Below are 27,904 nucleotides of genomic sequence, written 5' to 3'. Positions count from 1 at the left end.
GTAAAGGTTGCTTGAAATGATGACCCAATAACTTCACCTCAATGCCCCCAGGCTTAGATTGGATCCTAGTGGGCTTCGCCATTTACCTCTGCAGTGATTTTAAGAGCGGGGCCCTGTATACGTGAGTTTAAGATTAATCCAGTGAAGCTGGGATCACTTGAGTATTTAAAAAAAAATAAAAACAATAACATCAACACAAGTATTTTAATAGAGTAGGGGTTACCATTTAATAGTGTGAAGACAAAAAGGAATCAATTTAACCAATGAGCTTCACAGTTCACAACTCTCTATAAAAGCAGTCCACCATAGCCTTGAAGACCACCAAACAAAAACCTTAAGAAATTCATTTCATAACACTCAGCTCTTTCTATACATATATATCAGCTGAAAATGGCACAGAAAGTGCTTGGTTGGGCTGCTCATGATGATTCTGGGAAGCTTAGACCCTTCATATTCACTCGAAGGTATTACACTACATTATATACTATTCAAATCTTTGCATATTTAATTAAGTTTTCAAGAAGTGTGAAAATCTTTTCTTTTCAAGATTATTACTATGAAATGTTATTATTTCTTCATGTAATAAATATGATATGTTGAATGAATTTAGAGAAAATGGCATCAATGATGTTACCATCAAGATCATGTACTGTGGGATGTGCCGGACTGATGTTCATTTTGCTAGAAATGAATGGGGAAACACCACCTACCCTATTGTGCCCGGGTAATTATTATTATTATTATTTAAAAAGTTGCATTTAAAAGACGCATAAAGCTGTTTTTGTACTAGTGTTAATACCTACTAAGGAGCGGTCCCCAATTAAGCTGGTCGGACAGTTAACTTAATAATTACAATACTCCAAATCTGACTTCCCTTAAGAGTTACCTATTGATGATTTTAATTAATTTCTTAATTTGAGCCATCGGCTATGGATAACTTAGCTAGACTGGTTGCTAGTTATGGTCAATAGTGATGTGACTTTTAACTTGTAATTTTCTTATTATAAAATTTAATTATTGATCTGATGATTAATTTCAGGTATGAAATAGTGGGAATTATAACAAAGGTAGGGAGCAATGTGGGTGATTTTAAGATTGGGGATAGGGTTGGGGTAGGGTATGTGTCACATACATGCTTGAAGTGTGAGCTATGCAACAACTCAAAGGAGAATTACTGCGACCAAATGCGGCCTGTTTATAATGGCATTGCTTCTGATGGTTCTGTCACCTATGGAGGTTATTCCAAAATGATTGTAGCACATCACAGGCAAGACAAATACCATCAATTATATTTACTTTCACAACATATAACATACTCAAAATATACTTAAAACAATTATAATTTGTTATAATTATTATAAATTTTTAAGGCGTCAGTGTCTTTTGTACTGGATACAACCACACATGGTATGTTTGATAACATTGGGTATTGTGGGTGTTGACAATACTAGGCTAGATGGTACAACTCATACATACACGATTATGAGTCCATAATCAGGTGGAACCAACCTTAACCTGCGAACTGCGAACTTGTGAAAAATTGCACCGCGCTTACTATATGATTGCACTGCAAGGTCATCCAGGCATGTCTGGGAGCTGTACCAGTTCAATCATGTAGTAATTACAGTGCAACCCTTCACACGTTCGCAAGTTAAGGTTGGTTCTGAATTGATAGAACAATAATTGTAACAATAATTGTGATTTATGAAGGTACTGTGTGCACATACCAAAGAACCTGCCAATGGACAGAGCAGCACCCTTATTAGGTGCTGGGATCACAGTGTATTGTGCCATGAAAAACAGCAACATATTTGAGTGCCCTGGGAAGCAAATTGGAGTGATTGGTCTTGGAGGGCTTGGGCATATGGCTATCAAATTTGGCAAGGCATTTGGGCACCATGTCACTGTCATTAGCACCTCTCCTTCCAAAGAAAAACTGGCTAAAGACAAATTGGGTTCTGATGATTTTATTTTGAGCACCAACCCTACACAAATGCAGGTTAATTAATTTCCTTAATATCCCTACCTACTTTCATTCATCTACTTGATTGTTTATAAACATCATGAGCTATACAGTTGAAAATTAATAGATTCTATTTATGTATACACGATATATGGTCCATAATCAGGTGCAAACTGACCTTAATGTGCAAACCTGCGAACTTCTGAAGGATTGCACTATACTTACTAAATGGTTGCACCACACCCGGATACGAATATGTCTGGGAGCCATATATAGCAATACAATTATGTAGTAGTTGTTGTGCAATCCTTCAGAAGTTCGCAGGTTAAGGTTGATTCTCACCTGATTATGATTGTAGCTAGAGCAGAAAATTTATTTTTGAGAAGGGTAGAAAAGTCATTTTACACTCTAATGACATGTGATTTGTTTGAATATATACAGTGGAGTAGAAGAAGTCTAGACTTTATTTTGGACACAGTATCTGCAAACCACTCTCTTGGACCATACATTGAGCTATTGAAAGTGGATGGAACTTTGGCAATTGTGGGAGAACCACCTAAGCCAATTGATTTTCCTTCTACACCTTTGATATATGGTAAATAATTAATTTTTTTTCCCATCCAATTACTCTCATTTTTTATGAAATTTTGCAGCACCATATCAAGAAAAAAACTATATAAATATATTTTTGCAGGAAAGAAAACAATAAAGGGTAGCATCATTGGAAGCGTGGGAGAAATTCAAGAGATGATGGATTTGTGTGGGAAGTATGAGATCTTGCCGGATATAGAAGTTGTGACACCAAAGAGGATTAATGAAGCCTTTGATAGGCTCTTAAGGAATGATGTTAAGTTTAGATTTGTTCTTGACATTGCTGGTGACCAAGCATCAAGGCTCTAAGCATTTCAATCAAACTAAACTTTAAGTTGATTATATTTTGGGTTTGTATTATCTACTTTAATTTGTTTGGAATCTACCTATCATCTATGTATCCAAAGCTGCTTTGAAATGAATAAACATGTGAACCCATGACCTTTGGTGTGACTCTGATACTAAATTGAAGCATGTGTTCCATCTCAACTAAAAGTCTAAGCTGATAGTTGGATTGCACATTAATGGCTATATGCTCAACAGTTTTGAATGGAAAACCTAGTAATGGTATATATGAGCTACCTTTTATCAATTATCACCTCCACCAACAACTCCATGTTTGTTGAATTATCTCTTCTTACATTTTGGACCTTGATGGCATGAGTATGGGATTCTTCCAAAATTTTTTGGAACATACTAGGAACGGACTAATGTATAGAACCATACATGCATGCCAACAACCATGCATATCAATTTAAGACAGGCCATCCACTGTCCCATCATATCCCTATTTAATGATGAATATAATGAGGACATACTATACATTCTAGCACACATTACATTTATTTTCATGGACAGAGATAAGCATCTTATTCTGAATATTTGTCTCAGTACTCGTAACAATTGGGACAAGTGACAACCTGTATTGAGCTGAGGACGAAGAAAAGGACATGTTTACGGTGAATATATAGCTGCTATAAATTCATTATTAGTATAGAGATATATATTCAGCCAATTAAGTGACTAGATAGAGTGGACCTTTGTTTGGAATGTTAATTAATACCCCTCCTAAGGTTGACCAACATTTTTTTCTAGCAAGTTAGCACTAATTGCATGCATACCCACTGCAGATAAATTGCGGTCCTGATTGGTAATATAGTTAACTTATCAATTAATTTTGACTTATTTAACCACTATTAACTGTTTGTCTCAATTAAACAACCAATAGAAGGCCCTGTTTGGTAAAATATTAGCTTATCAGCCAATTTTGGCTTATTTGACCACTATTAATTGTTTGACTTGGTTAAAAATCAACTCCAAAATGCTAACAGCTAACATTTAATTTACCAAACATCTTCCTACAACCAGCTAATGTTATCAACTAGTTATACATTCTAATTAACTCAATCAGCTAACATCTATCAGCTACCGGCTATTTACCATACAGGGCTTAAGTGTTTTTGATTAATTAGCTTTTTGTAACAGCTTATTGGTCTAAAACGTTAACATTCAAAAAGCTATTCAATTAGCTTTTTGTAATAACTTATTGATCAGCTTTTTGAGAAAGTCATTTTGCATGTAATAAGCTATCAACTAACAATACAATTAATTTTTGAAAACATTTATCTACAATCAACTAGCCAAATCCAAACCAATCATATTCTCCATTGTGTTCTCAAGATTATGTAACCACCTATCACCTCTTCTTGGATTGTACGATATGATAGCTAGCTAGAAGTTGGTGGAATTGAAGTTGAATTGTTCGCTGGAGTTATAATAATTAGTCGGAATAAGGTTTAAATTGGCCACTGAACGTAACCTAAAAATGCAATTAGGTCACTGAACGAAAAAAAAGTGCAATTAAGCCACTGAACACTCCAAAAATGTACAATTTCACCTGATAGCAGGTTACCCTCAATTTTAGCAGGTTATCTGCTTACGTGTCAGCTGAGTTGGCATTTTTAATAAATTTTAAATTATTTTAATAATAAATTTTTATTTAAAAAAATTAAAAAAAATAAAAACGACTTTATTTTATTTTTTATTTAATTTTTTTTAAATTTTTTATAAAATTTATTATTAAAATTAATTATTAAAAATTATTAAAAATGCCAACTCAGCTGCCACGTAAGCAGGTAACCTGCTAAAATTGATGGTAACCTGCTATCCGGTGAAATTGCATACGTTTGGAGAGTTCAGTGGCCTAATTGCATGTTTTTGAAGTGTTCAATGGCCTAATTGCACTTTTTGTTCGTTCAGTGGCCTAATTGCATTTTCATGTTACGTTCAGTGGCCAATTTGAACCTTATTCCTAATTAATCATTACAGTATATTACTAGACCCAAAATCTTACCCATTAGAACAAAGCCATTTTAACTCATCACTCGATCACATATATATTATTCTAATTTATTGCTATCTTGTTCCAAGGTTTTGTCCTCTATATGCTTATACTTTGTCATCATTTTGCTTATCCTTAATTAATAATTATGACCAATCATACATTTTTTTTAACCCCATCAAGCGGAGAATACTTAGCTCGGCTGTGTGCTTTCGCACTAAATCCCAATGTGTTTGGGTTTATATTAAATATAACTTATCTACAATTGCTCCTATAAAATAAAATAAATAAAAAAAAAAACAGAAATTCTTCTTGCATCGACAGTTCAATTAATTCTTGGATAGTAGATTGTGAACAAAGACACAAAATTAAACCTTAACATTTGTAGTATGAGTTACACCTATTTGTACTATGGGAATTACACCGAATGTGATAGAATCTTTGTGAACACTGGAGTTGGGCCACACTTAGAATCACCTTGATTCACTCATCCTCTTCAAATCCCTGGTGTACGTGGAGCTCTGCGGTGAAGGAATTTCACCTTTGTGAACGAAAAAGAAAAATAGAAATTCACCTTTTTTGGTATGAGAAAATCCACAGCGATTATCCGAAGATGTGTACGGGTAAACCTCGTCGTGTGACTCTAACGGGCAAAAGATCACAGGTAAATCAATCTAAATTATCTATAACTGACTGGCGTGCTCAAACCAAAAAGATTGAGATTCAAATATGTGTCTTTGTAGTTACAAGTTTATATCATTAGCTATATATCTTGGTTGGGTTACCCATATTCCAGCATATATAATATATATAAACATAAATGTGCAATCCAACTACCAGTTTAGACTTTTAGTTGAGATGGAGCACATGCTTGATTTTAGTATCAGAGCCAGCCATGTCAAATGTCATGAGTTCAAATTAGACTTTTAGTTGAGATGCACATGCTTCAATTCCCACCTTTAGTTGAGATGCACCGCTCTGTCGGGCCGGGGTGTGGGGGGCCCTTAGGGTTGGAGTTCAACCTTTTGGAAGAATTTATTTGTCTCCTAATTGTCTACGTATCTTCATCAACTTCCAACGCGTGGAACTGGAAACAGCCGAACAGAAATTTAGTTACTGTACAGACAACCTAAACTTTTCTGTAACGATAAGTAGATTATGACAAAAGGATACAACGCAAGTCATATAACCTAACATCACACCGGAGTTCACAACATTCAAGAATCGATTAAGATTAAGACTTCGTATCAAAGGTGATTACATTTCAATTTCTTCCGTTAACAAAAATGTCCAAATTTCAATAAAAAAAAGTAACGCAAATTAAGCGCATTCCGGCTTGCATGTATCTTAGGATTCTGGGCGACTAACTTTATCCACTCGATTCCCTATTTTACTAAGAACCTTATGTCCTCATCATTTAGTCCAAAGGCAACGTTTGATTCCCGAGGACCGAGGTTGTTTAATTAATTTAGAAAATAATGTCATTTTTAATCCATACAAAATAATGGTAAGTTTTATATTGATTATCTAAATACTTGACTACTTAACTTTTTGAATTGAGCGAATGCAATTTAAAAATTTTCTCATTCTCATCAAACTTCACCGTTTTTATATGAGGACATTTACGATACCTTAAACTAAATTTGGTTATTAATTTGAAAAGATCAAGTTAATAGTGTTAGTTCAAAAGGGTAAAATGATGCTATAATCAAGGGACCAAAGTGTAATTAATTTTGTAATATTTATTTCCGTTGAGATTTATCATTTACTATATTTTTTAGTGACGAGGAGAACTCGCAGCCACTGCTTGAGAGTGTGCATGGGGTAAACCTCGTCTTGTAACCCTAGCTAGTAAAGGACCATAAAGAAGTAAACAAGCCGATGTTGTATATAGCTGACCGACTCAAACCAAGAATACCAATAGGTCACTCATGTTGTAAGTCAAACTTGTAACCTTGTGGTTATAAAGTTAACAACCAGATTAGCTTGGCTGAGATTGCCCTCCAAAAACAATACAAGAGAAGTAAATTAAACCGCACAATGCAAAGATGACCTTTTGCAATGGAGCTATAGCCAAGTGGGTTTTGACAAGAATCGAACTTATAACCTTCTTGTAACTTACACTATATTTTTAACAAAAGTACCCTCAACCTATCATTATAAACCATCTTTATATTACGGTACTATAATTACATATTAAATAAATTAATTAGTAATATACTTATGCTACGTTGGTGTTTATTAACTTGAAACCCCAACATAAACCAACATGTTATTAAAAGATTAAATTAATGATTCACATAATAACTAACGAAGACAAGACGAGAACTAGCTTAATTGGCACTCTTAATTAGTCACTTGGAGTGACTAGAGAAATGACAAACATCTAAAATATATTTATTTTTCAAAAGATTTTTTTAATCAATTCTCAAACAGATTATTGACCTGTTATAACATGTCACTAGAGTTTCAGAGATTTTTGACAATACTTCGACAACGAATATCGACAATCAACGAACGATCATCGGTCGCCTTTGAAGAATGCAAAATTCTAACGACATGCTACCACTGTGCCGGTCACTAATCGATTTTTAGATTTCAATGCACTAAAATGATATATTAACGTGCTTAATTGTAACTTTTAACAGTTTGAGAGACTAATTGATTTCTAGAAAGTTTCGGGGGTGTATATATATGACTATATATTGAGATGTACATATTTAAGGTGCACCTAGGCACATAATATAACTTTCGCCTGTCTATAAATTGAAGCTTGAGAACATACTCACAGATCAAGAACTGATTTGATTTCATCGTCATCAAGAAAATTACCAGAAACTAAAATGGCCATTATAGCATCTCCTCCATTATCAATATCCGAAAGGCTGATCATCAAGCCCACATCTCCGACTCCTTCTTCACTCCGCCTCCACAAGCTCTCTCTCCTCGATCAAGCCCTCACCAGCATGTACATACCTCTCGTTTTCTTCTACCCAAACAACAACCGCACCGATCCTTCTAAGGTTTCCGACATCCTTCAAACCTCGCTGTCAAGAACCCTAACCTCGTACTATCCGTACGCCGGGAGGCTACTCGACAACGCCACCGTCGACTGCAACGACGCGGGAGCGGAGTTTTTTAGAGTTCGAGTTAACTGTACGTTGCTGGATATTATTAATCACCCCGACGCCGACGCGCAGAATGTCGCGTTCCCGGCAGGGCTGCCGTGGGCGAATATTCATGACGGCGGGTTGGCGGTTTTTCAGTTGAGTGAGTTTGATTGCGGCGGGATTTCCGTTAGCGCCGCCATGTGTCACAAGGTTGGGGACGGGGGGACCGTTAGGAACTTCATGGGCCACTGGGTCGCCGCCACTCGTCATCCTAAACTCAAACTCTCGCCCAACTTTGTCAGCGATTCGGTTTTTCCCACGTTGCCTTCCGGACCGTTGGAGAATCCCATGATGCCGTCGAAGATCGAGGACGATTGTGTACAAAAACGGTTCGTTTTTTCCGCGGAAAAACTAGACCTCCTGAACGACGTCGTATCGGGGGAATCAGGTGTGAAAAACCCAACGAGAGCCGAGATTGTGAGCGCCTTTTTATATAAATGCTGCGCCAAGGCCGCCGCGTCCCGGCGGCCCTCCATCCTCGTACACTACGCTAACATGCGCCAACCCATCGGACTGCCGTGCAACTCCGCCGGAAACCTCCTCTCCACGTTCTCGACCTCGCCGGCCGCCGCAGGCGAGATGGATTTGGCGAGGTTGGTGGCGGAGCTGCGAGAGGGAAAGGAGCGGCTGCAAAGCCGAGACAACGAGATTGTTGAGGAGATTGTTACCTCGTTGCGGACCGGAGAAAAGCCGTACGAGAACCCGGATTTGGACATCTACTTCTGCAGCAGTCTGGGCAAATATCCGGCCTACACGGCGGATTTCGGGTGGGGGTGGCCGTGTAAAGTCAGCATGCCCAAAGGTCCGATGAAGAACATGTTTTTCTTGATCGACAACCTAGGTGGCGGCGGAGTTGAAGCGCTGGTGATGTTGAAGAAGACGGACATGTCTGTGTTTGAGCGGGACGAAGAGCTTCTCAGATTCGCTTCCCCACTCCCAATCTCAAACCCATGAATTTCATCTAATTTCTCACCGGCAAATGTAACAATAATTCTTCCTCCTAATCGAACGTTGGGTGAGCATGGAGAAGTGTGTGTTGTTGATTTTCGCAATTTCAATTCCATATTCTATCAATTTTCATTGTCATGTTGTAAAAATTATGTCATTGTATATATAAAAGAAGCTTGTAAGTTGTAACCATCACCCGAAAGTGTGCACCAACTAGATCATGTCTTGTATGTGGTGCTATATACCTTACTCAGGCCGGCCAACTTGGTTAGGGTACAGTTGACCTATGTGATCATTTCATATATGCTTGTAATGATTGTGTTTCGATCTAATCATGTCTTTGTGTTTAGATTGATTGATTAAATAATGTTACTTTATTTATTATTTTCAAAGTTGTTGGTCCCGATATCGAAGGATGAAAGTCTAGAGGGGGAGGGGTGAATAGACTCTATGCGATTTTTAAAGCTTTGCTTTGAAGAGTAATGCACAGCGAAAATTTAAAGAGAGAGAGATTTTTATAGTGGTTCAGCTGTTAACTAAGCTTACTTCACTCTTCTTTCACAACTCGTGAAAGGGTTTGCATATCACTCCTAGTACAAACTAAGCCAAGCTTGCTTCCTTGATCATTAAGCCGGATAGCAACTTGCTAGGTTTTTGAACTCCTCTAAGTTTACTCCGCCTCTATCAACTACTACAGAGTTTAGTGTTGGAAAGAATTGATGTTATCTCCAACTTGAAATCTTGACTTGATGATGGCTTGATCTTCCTATGAACTGCAAGATTTCCTTGATGTTGTGAAGACTTAGATAACTAGATAATCTTTTAGAAGAGTCTTCACAAACAGACGCTGGTTAGAAAGCTAGTAAATTGAGAGCTTTTGAAAGTTTTTCTGATAGCAATAAAGTGATAACAACTAGCACCTTCTTCAAGTGATGAAGAGGCACTAGTACAGAAATAGTCATTCGCGTCCAAAGTTAAGGCTAATTCGCGTCCAAAGTAGCTGGGACGCTGATTGTTAAATTTGGACGCGTATAGTATTTTTTTAAATAAATAAACACTATACGCGTCCAATCTTTATGAACTTTGGACGCGTATAGTGTTTATTTACTTAAAAATACTATATGCGTCCAAAGTTCTATACTTTGGACGCGGGATAGTAATTTTTTTTAAAAAAAAAAAATTTATAAAATTACCAATATTTTCCTGTACATTCCAGTGTAACTACCAAATAATATATTTCAACATTAATCAATCAATTTAAGATGTATACTACACACCAATTCTATCAACTAAAACACACTAATCTAAAATTTCAATTCTAATAAAATTTACTACAAATAAACTACAAATTCTAAATGTTAACAATTAAAATAAATTACTTAAGATGTAATATTGTGATAACCTTTATCAACCACAATGAAATTTTATAAAGAATCAACTACCTGATAGAAGGCCAAGCACTAAAGTACAAAATTTTCCATTGAATCTAATTCTAGATCCAAAGAACAAACGAATATTAAATCATGGGTACAGTGTTTGGTTTAGACATAGGAATTAAAGTTGCAATTAGATTCAAAAAATTAAGGAACCTAGAATGAGTCGTAAAAGTAGTCTATCTTTTTGGTAATAAACTACTTAGAATCTGCCTTTCAAAAAAAACTACTTAGAACCTGAATAGCAACTCTTCTCTCTGTTCATTCTTCCAAGAGACAACTTGTCCACCATACAAAAGAACCTGAAGCAAAGAAGTCATAAAATTTGGTGATACAAACAAACTTGTTAGATTTTTTAGACTATTTTTGTACTAACGAGAGTATATGCACTCCAACTCTAAACAAATCCAAAACAATTGATACTTATTATAAATAAACATAAAAAATATATATATAATAGGGAGTAGTTATTAAGCAAATCAATCTTGAGGGTATACGAATTACCCAAAAGGACTCAAATCCTAATTACATATAATTTTGATTTGAGCTTTCGAGGGTATACGAATTAACCAAAAAGACTCAATTGGTGAAGGTAATACCTACTGTATGTAAAACAATAAAGAACTCCTTTAAGACTAGACAATAACATAAACATCCCCTAGTAGCCTAAAACTGAACACTGTTTCTTCTTTTATCTACCATATGAATTATGAAGTGGCCAATATCACTTTCTTTATGATCATGCATCTCTAAAGCTATATACACATTTATGGCAAAAGCAGTGATATCTGACTAAAAGTAATCACATGGAAACAACTATCAAATCTATATGCCCTCTAATTGAAATGCCAGCCATCATTAAAAGAAATGGTGAGTATAGGGTGTTACCACAAGGAAAAAGCCAATAACCACATTCCAAGCAGCAATGGGAATTGAACTGATCTGTTGTCTGAATTTGGGAGGCTTGTTCCTTGTCTACATGACTAAATAGATTTTTTTTTCAACATGTTGCAAAATTGCACCACCTCAGAGTGCATTAGTATCTATTCTTTCTCACATCACATTTAGAATGCAGTAATTTGGTTAGATGGCAACATGGTATAAGTATTAATTACTACATTTCTATGTCAAATGCTCATCGAAACAAACCGAAATATACTTTTCACTCATCAGTTTGCAATGGATAATCTCAATGTATGATCCTCCTTGTGCCTCAAAAAACCACGACACCGAGGGATCATTATTTACAGTATTTGAATTATTTATATATAAAACCAGAAAATATGCAGCAATATATCAAAATAAAAATTGAGTAAATACCTTAGAATTTGTTCGAATTTATCTAGTACTTGAGGCAGCCTTAATGTCAAAATTATAGAAAGGGCTAAACTAATTGTCTTCTTCTGATGAGAAGTCACATTGTCAGCCTGTCACAGTTTCAGAAAGTAACAAGAAATAAAATATTTTAGAGCTTTGGGTATAGGCAGTAGTCTCAAATGCAAATGAAATACCTTACGAGAAGAAAGATTCACAGCCTTTAAATAGAATATGAAACTAAAAGAGCATCATCATCGTCAAACAAACAAAACAAGGTTGGTATCATGTTTGAATCACAGTACCTCTCACCAAGCAATTTGGTCCCAAGTTTTACTTAGTATGCAGCTTGGTCCCAGAGTTTTACATAAAGATGCGCACTCATGGGAAAGAAAGAAACATAAGCTTTTGAGATAAAGAAAACAAGTTTTTTCATTTTCTCCAGCTTTCTAAAATTTTCATTAGAAAACTAGAAAACATGTCCAAATTTAATTTATATATATGTATAGTTAATTTAAATACAATTTTTTTCTTCATAAAAAACATACCAGTGGATAGTGCTGAGTGGCAATGGTATTCACTAGTTTGTACAGATGTAGCAACAAACTTAATGGTACATATTAGTGTAACTAATTCGTTTCATAGAGCATATAGGAAGATGTTTATTTCCTTTGTAATATTTGGACTCATTTCAGCCCCCCCCCCCCCCCCCCCCCCCCAACCCAAGGCCCACCCACAGGAAAGAAACAGGATAGAGAAAGATGGCAAGCATTAATAAGCATATGGTGCAATACGAACCTTCCATGTTCAAGTGCACCACGCGAATTATTCCAGCCTCCTGAACCATCTTTATTTGTCGTGTCATTCACCGTGTCCTTAACCTGCAGATTGAAACCTCCTATTAAAGTCCTTGTAGGATAGTATACACTACTTAAAAAGATCGAAGCAGAGACAATTCCACAAAGCCAACTAAAAAGATGTGTTCTACCTGTTTTTTATGCAGCCATATATGAGGACCACCTGGCTTCGGCACAAGATCTGTTTGGACAGCAGATGATTTTCTCCATATTTCACTGAGGCTGCTTTCAGGCATTGAAGAGAAAGGATAATGCCTATGTGCTACACCCTTAGAGGCCAAACTGAAGAAGAGATTCTCCCTCAGCTTATCAGTAACTTGAAAAAGAGCGTCTTTTACATTTACATACTCCTCTCCAACAATCTGTAGGAAGTTAAAGTTATCTTTCAGCATCTGATAAACTGAAAACTTTCCAAGTCATAAGATGGAATACAACAGACTGCTAGCACCACACCATAAAATAGAACAACATTTTATACGTCAACAGAAAACTCCAAACTCATTAAAGATGTGCATCATCTTAAGTTTCTCATATCGTCATGATAATACGGAAATTCTAACCTACAAGCAAATCATTTCAAACTCACCCAAACAGACCAATTTCAAGTTACTTAAACTCCTAGCCAATATTTTCCACCACCAGAAAAGAAGAAAACTGCAAAAACAGAAGCAGCACCTCAACGAACAGTAAATAACTACATTCTTTTCAAACAACTAGAGGTGAACAAATGACTACTAACATATTTAACTCTGAAGTGTAAAGGCAGTTGCATTATAGAGGCCAGAGCGTTCAAATAATTGTAAAGATGGAGATTAAAGTTGTATCATACACACACCTCAACTACCCTATCATTCTCTGTAGATGGAGGTCCATTTGCAGTAGCTGTATTTCAACACCAGAGGTTGAAACTAAAATACCAGAACCAGTATTTCCTTCTTCATCAACAAGGCAACTGAGTTTATCCGACGCAACTAGAATCTTGGCAATTACAATTTCTCCCATGCCTAGACCTGGTATTAACCCTTGGTCAACACCAACCTCCATGCATCTCTCAAAAACTCGGACAGTGGCAATTTGTGCAGATGAGTACAATGGATCCTTGTTCTGCATAAGATTCCCAACACCCATGAGAAAAGACACATAAAAACATAAGGAGACTGGAGACACACGGTGTGAGAGGAGATATTATTTGATGGTCAACCATCTAACAGTGGCCAGGACAAAAAACGAAGTACCAAATGAATGGGTGACAAAAGCTCAACAAGATATCAATTTAACCTTTTGACCCAGGTACTGGAGGTGAAAACTTTATAGAGGCTCATGTTTCCTTCTCCAAAGCTTTGACAATAGTGGCACCACGTCCAATTACACACCCAGCTGAGCCATTAGAACAAAGTAACCTAAACACTACTTGTGAATGGCGAGGGGTGGAGGCGGCGGCGACTTGAACTACGACAGGCAGAGGGGAAGAGAATGGAGAGCGGCGAAGGGCGTGGCTCTGGGGGTGTTTGAGAGCGTAGGGTTTCCTGGAAGACGATGGGTTGGAGTGGTGAAGACGAATGGAGCGGCGGAGGCGAGGGTTTTCGAGATGGAAGTGGCGACCGAATTGGAGCTGAAGAAGGGGGTAATTTGAAACCCTAATAAATCGCGTCCAAAGTTACGTATTTTGGACGTGAATTAATTGGAAGGGTTAATAATAGGCGTCCAAAGTTCTATAATTTTGGACGCCTATTCTTTTTAATTTAAAAAAAATAAAAAAAAATTATAGAGTAGCATTTTAATTACAAAAATGCCACACACTACACTTTTGGCGTCCAAAGTTCAAACTTTGGACGCGAATAATTCCATTTTATTGATGTTTTTAGTACTAGTGAGGGATATTTATAGGAGTGAGAAATTCATCCGTTGGAGGGAGATGAAAATTCAAACCTATTAACCAGCATGTATTGACCGCCGAGTAAGGAGACTTAAATGCGGTTGTACTTTATAGCTATTGGCTTCAAAAAGTAACCAACCTTTTTGTCTTGTAGTGGAGACAAAAAGTACTGATCATGAAATGATCCTTGATATTTGAAATATCATTCCTAGGACACTATTTGTCTATGATGATTTTCACAGCTTTGAGACATAGACAAGTGTGATTCTGAAAGACATACAAAACTTGTCCAATCGGGTCAGATTTGACTCGTTGTCTCGGGTCATGATAATGAAAGATTGTCCTTATCATTCGTTGACTACTCAGATCAAATGATCATTCTTTATCATTTGACAGTTACACGAGAGATAGACCCTTCCAGGTTTTGGTCTTGGCGAATCTTTCGGCCTTCTCTTGATCTTCGTCTTCTCTTAAAGTTATCTTAACTAGATGTTCAATACTCAGATTCGTGTAAATACATATCTCAGCACGAATCCTGCTTTGAACAGAGATTACTTTCGTTCTGCACGAAAGATAAAACAACAAGAGTAAATGAGGGGTATAACTTTCTAGTGACTTTGGTATCATCAAAATCTAAGTACATATGTTCCTAACAAAAGTTCCATGTGTAATGCATATCTTTGAGTTCAAATAAAGAACACCTTTTTTTTTTTTTATAACAAATAAAGAATTGCAATTAATTAATATATCCTGAAGTAGTTTTGATAACCTGTGGATTCGATTGGCTTTGGATATGGAGCAGCCAGATTAGCACGGTGGAAACCTCTTATCCCCAGTCCCTACTGTCAAGAGCCATAGCCAAAAGGCTCAACACACTAAGTGGTAGGGGACTAGCCAAATAGTTGGCTATATTCACATTGGTGGGGATCAAACTTCCAACCTCATGTTTAAGAGATAAAATGTTGAACCACCATGCTAATCATGTTGGTTTATTATTTAATATTGATGGAGTATGGTTTTCTTGTCCTATTGTTTACTAGGTTATCAAGCCAACTTTATGCAAATAAAGAAAATAAAGAAATTAAGTATAAAGAAAAAATTTTACAAGGCTCAAGCATTTAACAAGGACCAAATCCCAATTATACAATAATATACTACTGTAGAGGTTATTATCCACACCTCATCAAGGCCTAATTAATTATATAGCCAAGTGATCTACAACTCTACATGACCATTGGAGGTTAGCCCAAGAAGATAAAGTCCACTCAAGCCTACTTGAATTGGAACCCAAGAAAGGGAATTACGTACCTATTTAGCTCTCTCTTCTTTCTACCCCACTCCATCTTATTCATAGCTTGGAGCTCCATTAAGGTTTAATTTCCAATAGAGCCAAATGATCGTTGTACATGTATTATGACATCAAATAGTAGAATCCCGCAAATTATGCCCTGGATTCATTGTAGACACGAGTCCAAAATGACGTCGTTTTCAGGGAAAACGCGTTATTCCAGTTTAAAAAAAAAATTTTTGATTTTGCCTCGCCATTAACGGCAGTATTCGTCTGTGCCATTATGAATGTACAGTTATGGGATTATGAATGTACAGTTATGGAATTATGAATGTGTAGTTATGGAATTATGAATGTAAGTTATAAAATTATGAACACAGAACTCTAACATTATGAACTTACAATTCTGAACATATAGTGATAAAATTATGAACATAGAGCTCTAAAATTGTGAACATGGAGCTTCGAAAATTTATGATTTTACAGTTGTTGAATTATGAATGTACAGTTATGGAATTATGAATGTACAATTATGCAATTATGAATGTATAGTTATGCAATTATGAATGTACAGTTATGGAATTATGAACATAGAGCTCTGACATTATGAACTTATAATATGAACATATAGTGATAAAATTATGAACATAGAGCTCTAAAATTGTGAACATAGAGTTTCGAAAATTATGAAGTTACAGTTATTGCATTATGAATGTACAGTTACGGAATTATGAATGTACAGTTATGGAAGTATGAATGTACAGTTATGAAATTATGAACATAGAGCTCTGACATTATGAACTTACAATTATGAACATATAGTAATAAAATTATGAACATATACTCCTATAACGAAGCGGTCTGAAATTTTTTTTAAAAAAAAGAAAAAAAAATAAAAGTGGAAGATAATAGTGCAACTAATGACACTGTTACCCGTGTCCAGCATGCATGTTGGACACGGGTCCATAGCATAACGATTGGTAGAATCCTTGCTAGGTTTAACCCAAAAAGACTAGTGGTTTTCTCTTTTGAATTTCCACATTAAAATACATGTCCCATTGCATTTATTTAAGTTATTTAGCAAGCATGCAGCACTAATTGTTTGTCGAATTGCCTCAGGGTAGGTTTACCAGGTAAGGCTTGTCTTCTGAAGTTACGTCTTTATGAATAATAACCTCTATTAGTGTGTAACCGGTCTCTTCCATCAAAATTAACTAAGAGTAATTAAATTCTCGTTAATTTTTTAGAATTATAATTTTAATTCTAATCTTAACTAAACTAAGAATTTAATTTATAATGATTATAACCATTGTAACCCCTTATTTTCATAACTAATGATCTGTTACAAGTATGTTACAAACTGATTTTAAATCAGATTTAATATAATTGCCACGTTAATGCTATTTCGACAACATTTTTCTATAAATACCATGGTGTTGAGTATATGTTTTTACACACACAAGAAACTAAAATGGCCATTATTGCATCTCCTCCCTTATCAATATCCGAAAGGCTGCTCATCAAGCCCAGTTCTCCAACTCCTCCTTCACTCCGCTTCCACAAGCTCTCTCTCCTCGATCAAGCCCTCACCAGCATGTACATACCTCTCGTCTTCTTCTACCCAAACAACAACCGCACCGATCCTACTAGGGTTTCCGACATCCTTCAAAACGCTCTGTCAAGAACCTTGACCTCGTTCTACCCGTACGCCGGGAGGCTTCTCGACAACGCCACCGTCGATTGCAACGATGCGGGAGCGGAGTTTTTTAGAGTTCGAGTTAACTGTACGTTGCTGGATATTATTAATCACCCCGACGCCGACGCGCAGAATGTCGCGTTCCCGGCAGGGCTGCCGTGGGCGAATATTCATGACGGCGGGTTGGCGGTTTTTCAGTTGAGTGAGTTTGATTGCGGCGGGATTGCCGTTAGCGCCGCCATGTGTCACAAGGTTGGGGACGGGGGGACCGTGAGGAACTTCATGGGCCACTGGGTCGCCGCCACTCGGCATCCGAAACTCAACCTCTCGCCCAACTTTGTCAGCGATTCGGTTTTTCCCACGTTGCCTTCCGGGCCGTTGGATAAACCCATGATTCCGTCGAAGATCGAGGACGATTGTGTGCAAAAACGGTTTGTGTTTTCCGGGGAGAAACTAGACCTCCTAAAAGACGTCGTATCCGAGGAATCAGGGGTGAAAAACCCAACTAGAGCTGAGATTGTGAGCGCGCTTCTATACAAATGCTGCGTCAAGGCCGCCGCGTCCCGGCGGCCCTCCATCCTCGTACACTACGCTGACATGCGCCCACCCCTCGGACTGCCGTGCAACTCCGCCGGAAACATCCTCTCCACGTTCTCCACCTCTCCGGCCGCCGCAGGAGAGATGGATTTGGCGAGATTGGTGGCGGAGCTTAGAGAGGGAAAAGAGCGGCTACAAAGCCGAGACAACGAACTTGTTCAGGAGATTGTTACCTCGTTGCGGACAGGAGAAAAGCCGTACGAGAACCCAGATTTGGACATCTACTTCTGCAGCAGTCTGGGCAAATATCCGGCCTACACGGCGGATTTCGGGTGGGGGTGGCCGTGTAAAGTGAGCATGCCCAAAGGTCCGATGAAGAACATGTTTTTCTTGATCGACAACCAAAGTGGCGGCGGGTTTGAAGCGCTGGTGATGTTGAAGAAGACGGACATGTCGGGGTTTGAGCGGGACGAGGAGCTTCTCAGATTCGCTTCCCCACTCCCAATCTTAAACCCATGAATTCCATCTAATTTCTCACCTGCAAATGTAACAATAATTGCATGCTCCTCATCCAATGCTGGATGAGCATGAAGTGTGTTGTTGATTTTCGCAATTTCAATTACATATTCTACCAATTTTCGTTGTCATGTTTTTAAAAATTAAGTATTTATATGGTGACAACAAGTTGTAGGTGGCCCGGAGAGAATTAAACTCAAGTTATCCTATAATTTTCCCTCACAAAGAGACTTCATTTGCTACTTGAGCTACCGTATTGAGTATGCTATATATTTTATGATTATTAAGTTAACTAGATGATGAACTTGGTTAAGGTTAGCCAATGTAATCAGATTTCATGCTTGTAATGATTGTGTTTCTAATCATGTTTTTTGTATTTAGATTGATTAAATAATGTTACTTTATTTATTATTTTCAAAATTCTATGTCTAATGCATATCTTAGGGTCTATTTGGAAATTCGGAAATGACTTTTGGAAAATGTTTTTAAAGTTTTCAGTGTTTGGATGTAATAGGAAAGTCCATTTTTCGTTGATCGGGGAAAATGAAGCCATTTTGGTGGAAAATAACTTCCGCCAAAATTTGGGGAAGTCATTTTCCGCAAAAATGTTTAAACATACAATTCTACTCATTTTTCCATAAAATAAGCTAAACACACCAAGTTTTCCAAAATGCAACCAACTGGAAAGGAAAATGTTTAAACATACAATTCTACTCATTTTCTAGAAGTCATTTTCCTGCTTTCCAAACGGACCCTTAAAAAATTGCAATTAGTTAGTATTTCATGAAGTAGCTTTGATATATACTATAATATGTAAATACAAATTTGACTTTAGATTGACATTATATACTAAAGAAACTTAAGTAGCTTTGATATATACTATAATATATAAAAGACATTAGCCCCTCCATTATTCTAAAAGTGGTGGTTTTCCCCTGATAAATTAAATTGACATTTCTACTCTTAAAGTAAATATTTTATTTATTTTTCTTCTCCAACAAATTATTGCTTATACGTAGGGATGACCACGGTTCGGTTCAAGCTGAACTGGACACTATAGCAATTGAATTGAAAGTTTTCAGTTATGATTCAGATCCAGAACCCAATATTTGGATTTCAGTTTATTAAAATTATGAATCGAAAAAATTAGATCCTGAACCGTGAATCGGCTGTTCCGGATCCGGTTCGCAATTTTGAATCGTCTTCATTTTAAATTTTTATTTTTATTTTAAAAATTATCTAAATTCAACAATAAATGTATTTTCTTTTTCAATTTGGAACATAAACCGGCTGTTCCGGTTTGCGATTTTAATAAACTCTAAATATCAGGTTTCGATTCTAAATTGTAATTGAAATATTTCGATTTGGTTGCTATAGTGTATGTCCGGTTTGAACCAAATCGTAGTCATAATTTGTTGGAGAAGAAAAATAAATAAAATATTTATTTTAAGGGTAAATATGTCTATTTAATATTTCAGGGAAAAAACAATCACTTGAATAGTTCAGGAAGAAAATGTTATGGAAAAAAGTGTTATTTTCCCTATTTAAGATCGATGGAGTATGGTTTTCTTGTCCTATTGTTTACTATGTTATCAAGCCAACTTTATGCAATTAGGCCCTTCAACTTTACAAAAGTACAATTAGACCCTTCAACTTGTTATTTTGAGTCAAATAAGCCCAATTACAGATTATTCACCTGCAATAACCGGTCAAAAATTTTCGATAAGAATTCCGGTGAAAAAATCCGGCCGGTGACAAAAAAATAAATAAATAAATAAAATTGATCGGGGCGCCTTCTCTGGTGGAGAAGGCAACCAACTGGAGAAGACGATCAGTCCGGTCGCCTTCTCCACTAGAGAAGGAGAAGGCGCCGGTCAATTTTATTTATATATTTATTTTTTGTTATCAGCGGTCGGATTTTTTTGCCGAAATTCTCACTGGAAATTTCGTCGAAAATTTTTGACTGGTTATTGCAGGTGAATAATATGTAATTTGACTCAAAATAACAAATTGAAGGGTCTAATTACATTTTTGTAAAGTTAAATGGCCTAATTGCACTTTTACCTATAGTTCAAGAGTCTATTTGACCCTTATCCCAAAAATAAATGCAAGGCTCAAGCATTTAACAAGGACCAAATCCCAATTCCCAATTATACAATAATATACTACTGTAGAGGTTATTATCCACAACGGCAAATTTTATCGTACGCCAGGGCGTACAATGCATTGTGTGTCTTGACCCAAAACGTTGTTGTTTTGTACCTTTTTAAAAAAAAATTCGTTTTTCGTGTCTGCTGTTAAATTCTTAAAAAAACAATTCTCATGTTTTAAATGTACATAATTGTATAACAGAATACACATACACTTTTTTGAAAGGATAATACACATAATCTAACATAATACATAATACACATAAACTCTTAACATAATACATATAAACTCTTAATTCTTAAAAAGAAATTTATGTTTTGAATGTACATAATTGTATAACAGAATACACATACACTTCGTCGCATCAACTTCCCACAAAATTTAATAAAACGACGTCGTTTTAGAAGGTGCGGCGTGCACGATATAACGATTGATCCATACCTCATCAAGGCCTAATTAATTATATAGCCAAGTGATCTACAACTCTACAAGACCAATGGAGGTTAGCCCAAGAAGATAAAGTCCACTCAAGCCTACTTGAATTGGACCCCAAGAAAGGGAATTACGTACCTATTTTGTTCCTCTAGGCACAACCTACACAATGGGGTAAAGACAAATAGCTAGGGACAGATCTTTTCTTCCACTTGCCCACCCTCCAAGAAAATAACTATACTTAGCTTCTTTCTACCCGACTCCATCTTCTTCATAGCTTGGAGCTCCATTAAGGTTTCCAAAAGAGCCAAATGATCGTTGTACATGTATTATGACATCAAATAGTAGAATCCTTGCTAGCTAGGTTTAGCCCAAAAAGATTAGTGGCTTTCTCTTTTGAATTTCCACATTAAAATACATTCCCATTCCATTTATTCGTTATTTAGTAGGTCTGCATCACTAATTGTATGTCAAATTGCCTCAAGGTAGCTAAGTTTACCAGCTAAGGCTTGTCTTGTGAAGTTGCGTCTTTCTAAATAATAACCTCTACTAGTGTGTAACCTCTTGCATCGAAATTACATGAGGGTAATTAAATTCTAGTTAGCTTTTTAGAATTATAATTTTAATTTCAATCTTAAACTAAGAATTTAATTTATAACCATTGTAACCTCAGCTGTAATTTCCATAACTAATGATTTGTTATGAGTAGGTTACAAACTGATTTATTGCCACGTTACATTAATGCTATTTCGACAACATTTTCCTATAAATACTGTGGTGTTGAATATATGTTTTTACACACACAAGAAAATATTGTTTTTCCTCTGAAACAATGTAGTCTCTTTACTCTCAAACTTCTACTATTATTCTCCTAAAAATTCAGTGTTCTACCTTGTTTTTGTTTGCCCGTGACAAATTAGTTTGAGTGTTAAACTAATTTGTTGTGAAATTCTTTTTATTTTAGGAAACCTAGGCTACAAAACTCTTAACTCCTTTGGGAGGTAACAAATAAGATTTTAAGAAAAATATGTACTACACATGACTCAGATTTTGATGTTTACCCAAACTACTATCTATTCGCTTATATATATATAGAGTTAATACCCAAAATCGTCCTCGACTATAATGGTTTTTCTCAATTTCGTCCTAAACGACTTTGGTGACCTAATATCGTACCAGACTTTTATGTTTCGCTCAATTTCGTCCCATACTTTTGTGTTTTTGCTCAATTTAGTCCCTCATTTGTTATTCTATCCATTTGGTGTTAAATAAATAGACAATTAAGTAATTTTAATATTGGCATCTCTTTACTCATAGACATGTGAACTGCGAAATCCCTTTTTTTTTTACGAATTAGTCCCAGAATTACTCCTAAAACTGCAAATATAAAATTTGATTTGCAGGTCCGGGAGTAATTCTGGGTGTAATTCGTACAAGAAAGAGGAATTTCACACTTCACAAGTTGAAAGTAAAGAGAGATCAATATTGACATTACTGAATTGTCCCTAAATTTAACACCAATTTGACGGAATAACAAATGGATGACTAAATTGAGCGAAACACAAAAGTCTGGGACGATATTAGGTCACCAAAGTCGTTTAGGACGAAATTGAGAAAAACCACTATAGTCGAGGACGATTTTGGGTATTAACTATATATATATATATATATATATATATATATATATATATATATATATATATATATATATATATATATATATATATATATATATATATATATATATATATATATATAAAGTTCAAATGCGGCGGGGTCTTCCCGTGCGGCGGAATTTCAGAATACACCAACAGTGTTAACAATATGCACCAACAGTGTTAGAAAAACACACCACAATGAAATGCAATAAAACATCACAGAATACACAACAGACTCAAAAAAATACACGATATAACTCACCACCCCCAATGGTGTATTTCTGAACAGTGTATGATGTTTTTACTCACCTAGTAGTGTGTGTTTGGTGATGCAAAGCTCTGTTAACTCTGTTTTTTGTGGTGTATTTTCCTAACGTTGATGGTGCATATTTGTTGAACTATTAGTGTTGCCGCACCGTAAGACACTGCCGCACCTGAACTCGCCTATATATATATATATATATATATATATATATATATATATATATATATATATATATATATATATACATGATCCTGTTCTCATTTAGTTCCCATGAGAGCAGAAGAAAAATATGATGACATTTGTGTAGTGCATTCGCGGATAAAACACAAAGAGAATGCCTCCGCTGGGGTTCGGACTTGTGACCTCCCAATTGAAAGAGTCACGGAGGTGTCATTAAGCTACAAGTTACTTGCTAGTTTTCATCTGTCATGTTAGATTTACTAGATGGACGGATCAGCTTTGTCCACACTTCATTCTCGCCTGGCAGGTTCAAACTAAGAAGACAAATAGGCTGCTCCCGTTAAGTGTAGAATTTATATATATTTATGGTCACAAATAGGCGAATCCCTAATTTTACTTGCTAATTAAATTGCTAAGAGACAGACAAATGTAACGAATTAGGAGCAGAATGAGTTTTTATTCTCATGTACTATTTAGTTTTTAGAACAAATGTGGATTATTCTTGGATTCACATATATCTTTGAGATTGGTGATTCAAACTCTTATTTACGTTTGGAATGTAATGTTCCTAGTAATTCAATTCGAGTTCTTCGCTAACAAGTAAAGAGGGATTTTCTTCTGCATGGTAATCCCAGGCAAGACTTCTGTGTCAATCTCTTCCCTCTTCACCCCAGGAGGCATTTCCCATTCAAAGGAGTAGAGAAGATTGGCAAGTATAACCTCAACTGATGCAATCCCCATGTTAAGCCCCGGACAGATTCTCCTCCCCGCTCCAAATGGAATCAGCTCGAAATCCTGTCCTTTATAGTCTATACCACTATTCAAGAATCTCTCGGGCCTAAACTCTTCTGAGTCCTCCCAGTACTCGGGGTCCCTCCCAATCGCCCAGGCGTTCACAATGACAAAGCTTTTTGCCTCGATTTCGTAGCCTTCTATGGTGCATTTCTCGGTGGTTTCTCGCGGTTGGAGAAGGGGCGTCGGAGGATACAACCTTAGTGTCTCCTTAACCACTGCCAGTAGAAATGGAATCCTTTGGATGGTGTCTTCGTCTACAAAATCTTTGTTGCCAACCAGCTGTTTGATCTCGGCTTGCACCTTCTCCATGGCGGAAGGCTTCATCATTAGGTTCGTCATAGCCCATACAACTGTTGTCGCAATTGTCTCTGTGCCTGCAACAAGTATATCCTGCATGTAAATGAAGATCAGACCAAAATTATATTATTATAAAATCACTTATAAATTACTAGGAGAAATGGTTACATAGATCTTTGAAAAACCATTAGAATAATTTTATCTACACAATATTCTCTTATTTCTAAAAGTGGGTCCTACTCCCACATCATTACATTTATTATTCTTTGACTATTTCTATACATTTTTACAGTATTCTCTCATTTTCAAAGAGTCACACTTTCACATCACATCAAAACAAAATAAATAAAAATAAAAAATGAAAATAAGTAAATAAATAAAAAGTAAAAAAGGTTGTTGCGGCAGCGGTTACAACAACCTTTTGTCAAGGTTGCAAACTTGCTGCAGTTGCAAGACGACCAATTCGGTTTCCTTTTCCACTGAAGAAGATGACTAGTTGTCGCCTTTGCAGGAGAAGACGGCTAGCTAGTTAGACGACCGTGGGTCAATTTTTTTTAGTAAATGGCGAAGGTTTTATTTTGAACGATTATGGTGAACGGTGGCTTGCATGTCACATCATTGTAACTTTACCGTAAATATGAATAAGTTGAGTGTTTAATTGTACTTTTTAAAAATTCAGTCACTTATTAATTGCTTTGTTGTATAAAGTTTAATGGCTTGTTTGACCATTTTTTCTTAAAATTATTATAACATAATTTTAGGAGTTAATTCCACTAGAGGTCCCTTATCTTTGGTGACAATTCCAAATTTAGTCCCAGACTATCGTTTTTGTCATTTGACGTCCCAGACTATTATTTTTTGAACACTTTTAGTCCTTCTCATGACTTTTCTTATTTTTAGTAAGGGCATTTTTGTCTCTTCATATTTTTCTTTTGTTATTTTTTTTCGATTTCAACCGGTTTAATTGGTTTAGTACTTTACTAAAAATCGGTTAAAAAATATGGTTACTAAAAATCAATGTTGCAAAAATCCCGCCTAGGCACCAATTAATCCCCGGCTAGGCGCTAGGCGCTCACCTGCCGCCTAGCATATCACCATAATCGGTGATCTAGGTGGTTCGCCGGCTAGGCGGCCGCCTAGGTCGCCTAGTCGGCCGATTAACTATTGTTTCATTCTTTTTTAAATGTGTTATTTCACTCAAAACGATGTGTCATTTTGAGCGAAATGACTCTCAATTGTTCAAACTCGATATTTTTTGGTTAATATTTAATATTTTAGTATTAAATATTAAAATATTAAATTGTTTATAATTATCAAGTCTTAAAAAGTTTTAAAATTTTAAATAATTTTTTTAAAAAATAAAAAATAAAATAAAAAAATACACGGGCGCCTAGGCGCCGATTAATCCCCGCTTGGGCGCCCCCGAGCGCCTGAGGAGCGCCTAGCGATTTTTTCAACTATGCTAAAAATTAAAAGTTACCTAAAGTTCTAAACCAATTAAAATAGTTAAAACTGGAAAAACAACAAAATACGGAGTAACAAAAGAAAAATATAAAAAAAAACAAGATTGTCCTTACTAAAAATAGAAAAAGTCTTAATAAAGATTAAAAGTGTCTAAAAAAATAATAGTTTAGGATATTAAATGGCAAAAACAATAGTGTGAGACTAAATTTAGAGTTCGGTGAAATTAACTCTAATTTTGGCATCTTCTACCGTAGCGGTTATAGTTGAAATTTTCGGAGAACATAATTTATACGGATTTGAATATTTACCAGGAGAACAGCTTTGATGTGATCGAATGTAAGATGCTGTGTGGATGACTGTTGTTTTTTGAGTTGAAGCAAAACATCAATTATATCTCCTTCCATGGATGCCGACCTGGAAGGACTCAAGTGCTCATCCACAAGCCTTTGGGCGAAACCGTCAGCCTCCCGGAAACTCTTTTCCAGCTTTTCAGCCATCCCGGAGAGCCTGTCGATCCATCCCAGCGCCGGGAAGAGATCCGCCACGAAAAAGTGAACCAGCAGCGCCTGCGCTTCGTGGAACTCCTCCTCGAACTTGATCCGCTCTTCCCCCTCGTATTTCCGCCCGAAAGCGCTCCGGCAGATGAAATCCACGGCCGTGGACATGGCGGCGTCGCTGAGATTGATGGGCTCGGAAGATCCAGCTTTCATGGAGATTTGTTTGAGCATGGCGGACACTTCTTGATGGCGAATGGGGCGGAAAGATTGGACGCGTTTGGGGCTAAAGAGGTGCATATTGCACGTCTTTCGCATCTCCTTCCAGTGATCGTTGTACTGGGAAAACACGATGTCTAGGCCGTTGTAGGAGAGTTTTTGCTGGCCGGTGACTTCCGGCCGGCCGGAGAAGATCCGGTCGTGGGTTTTCAGGGCCTGTTTCACGGCGCTCGCCGAGGAAATCACGGCGACCGGGATGGCGCCGAGCCTGAGGGAGACGACGGGGCCGTATTTCTTGGCGAGTTGTGTTAGGTAGAGGTGAGGGTTCCGGGCGTCGAACTGGTGTAAGTTTCCGATGAGCGGAAGCCCCGGCGGGCCTGGTGGAGGAGGAGGAACGCCGGCGGCTTTGGGAGATTTCTTGGGTTTCCGGACGATCACGGCGAAGATCATGATAAAGACAGCGGCTATCACCAATCGCAGTAATTCCATCTTGACGACTTCGATTCTTTTTTGCTGCTGTTGTCTCAGTGTTTCCTTCTTACTAAATATATGGTAGCAACCGTAGCATAGAGATTCCGGGGCAAATTATACCATGGAAAAGGGTTCATTTTACATTATTAATTATGAAATACATATAAAATTAAATATATAATTTATATATTATATTTATAATAAAATTTTGGTTAGTTTCGGTATGGATTAATTTTTAACACCTGATATCCAAACCAAATTTATATTCAGATATATCAAAATTTAATATACCCAAACCGGTAACTATTCGAGTTCACTCAAAATTTAAATTTTAGTTCGGATTTCGAGTGGTAGTTCGGATAATCAAAATTACGCTCAATCCTAGCCGCGAGGCAAAAAGTCAAACTAGCATCCTAGAGGCTTTGTACCATTTTACCCCACCCTATCCCGGAATAAGAAGGTGACCAGCCTGCCGACCAGCAGCAGTTGACCAATCCGTCGACCAGTACCCAGTAGGGAACGCTAAGTAGCCCGTCCAGTGCCGCCCGCTAGGCAGTCGGGCACGGGAGAACAGTAAGTAAAGAGACGGGCAGAATGCTGAGACTTGACACGCGATAGCCTGTCTTGGCGGCCAACCAACTTAGGCGACCAGTATTCAGCATGGGTGGAGACACAAGCATCAGGTAGCTCGATCAGTCAGTATCGCCCCGCTAGGCAGTCGGGCGTAGGTGGTCAGGAAGTAAGGAGATTGATTGGGCGTTGGACTCTGAAACGGGAAGAGCAGTATTGGAAGATTTTCCCATATTTGAGGCGAGATTTCCTTCTCTGTCTTTAGAAAAGTGATCTCATAACTTGGGAGACAAGGCTTAAATGAGTTTAGGCAACTTTCCAAAGCTCAAATATGTTAAGTCTTTTTCTTTCCTTTTCTCTACTACTTGAGTATGTGTA

The 27,904-nt window shown here is 36.9% G+C and overlaps 4 protein-coding genes and 1 long non-coding RNA gene across 5 annotated transcripts; 3 read left to right on the top strand and 2 right to left on the bottom strand.

Annotated features, from left to right (window-relative positions):
- The first annotated feature begins 319 nt into the window (after positions 1–319).
- Positions 320–3,020, top strand: LOC109156896 (probable cinnamyl alcohol dehydrogenase 6). Its single transcript, XM_019304780.1, has 6 exons — positions 320–464; positions 611–724; positions 1,040–1,267; positions 1,711–1,999; positions 2,405–2,558; positions 2,658–3,020. The coding sequence occupies exons 1-6, from the start codon at positions 391–393 to the stop codon at positions 2,861–2,863; spliced, it is 1,065 nt and encodes a 354-aa protein (XP_019160325.1). The 5' UTR covers positions 320–390; the 3' UTR covers positions 2,864–3,020.
- Positions 3,021–7,708: 4,688 nt separating this feature from the next.
- LOC109156772 (acylsugar acyltransferase 3-like) lies at positions 7,709–9,162 on the top strand. Its single transcript, XM_019304604.1, has one exon. It carries the CDS (start codon positions 7,739–7,741, stop codon positions 9,017–9,019), a length of 1,281 nt encoding a protein of 426 aa, XP_019160149.1. The 5' UTR covers positions 7,709–7,738; the 3' UTR covers positions 9,020–9,162.
- Positions 9,163–12,557: 3,395 nt separating this feature from the next.
- On the bottom strand, positions 12,558–13,467 carry LOC109156758. The gene is made up of 3 exons (XR_002050107.1): positions 13,453–13,467; positions 12,749–12,979; positions 12,558–12,641 (listed from the first exon to the last, which is right to left on the bottom strand). It is a non-coding gene; the product is annotated as an uncharacterized LOC109156758 (long non-coding RNA).
- Positions 13,468–17,221: 3,754 nt separating this feature from the next.
- LOC109156770 (acylsugar acyltransferase 3-like) lies at positions 17,222–18,752 on the top strand. The gene has a single exon (XM_019304601.1). It carries the CDS (start codon positions 17,226–17,228, stop codon positions 18,531–18,533), a length of 1,308 nt encoding a protein of 435 aa, XP_019160146.1. The 5' UTR covers positions 17,222–17,225; the 3' UTR covers positions 18,534–18,752.
- A 4,892-nt stretch (positions 18,753–23,644) lies between these two features.
- LOC109156763 (cytochrome P450 71A1-like) lies at positions 23,645–27,088 on the bottom strand. The gene is made up of 2 exons (XM_019304594.1): positions 26,081–27,088; positions 23,645–24,401 (listed from the first exon to the last, which is right to left on the bottom strand). Exons 1-2 carry the CDS (start codon positions 26,972–26,974, stop codon positions 23,793–23,795), a joined length of 1,503 nt encoding a protein of 500 aa, XP_019160139.1. The 5' UTR covers positions 26,975–27,088; the 3' UTR covers positions 23,645–23,792.
- Positions 27,089–27,904: the final 816 nt, after the last annotated feature.

The sequence above is a fragment of the Ipomoea nil genome, unplaced genomic scaffold (genome assembly GCF_001879475.1).
Source record: "Ipomoea nil cultivar Tokyo-kokei standard unplaced genomic scaffold, Asagao_1.1 scaffold2759, whole genome shotgun sequence".
Taxonomy (NCBI): Eukaryota; Viridiplantae; Streptophyta; class Magnoliopsida; order Solanales; family Convolvulaceae; genus Ipomoea; species Ipomoea nil.
The sequence above is the reverse complement of the archived record's forward strand: the minus strand, read 5'-3'. Positions and strand labels throughout refer to the sequence as shown.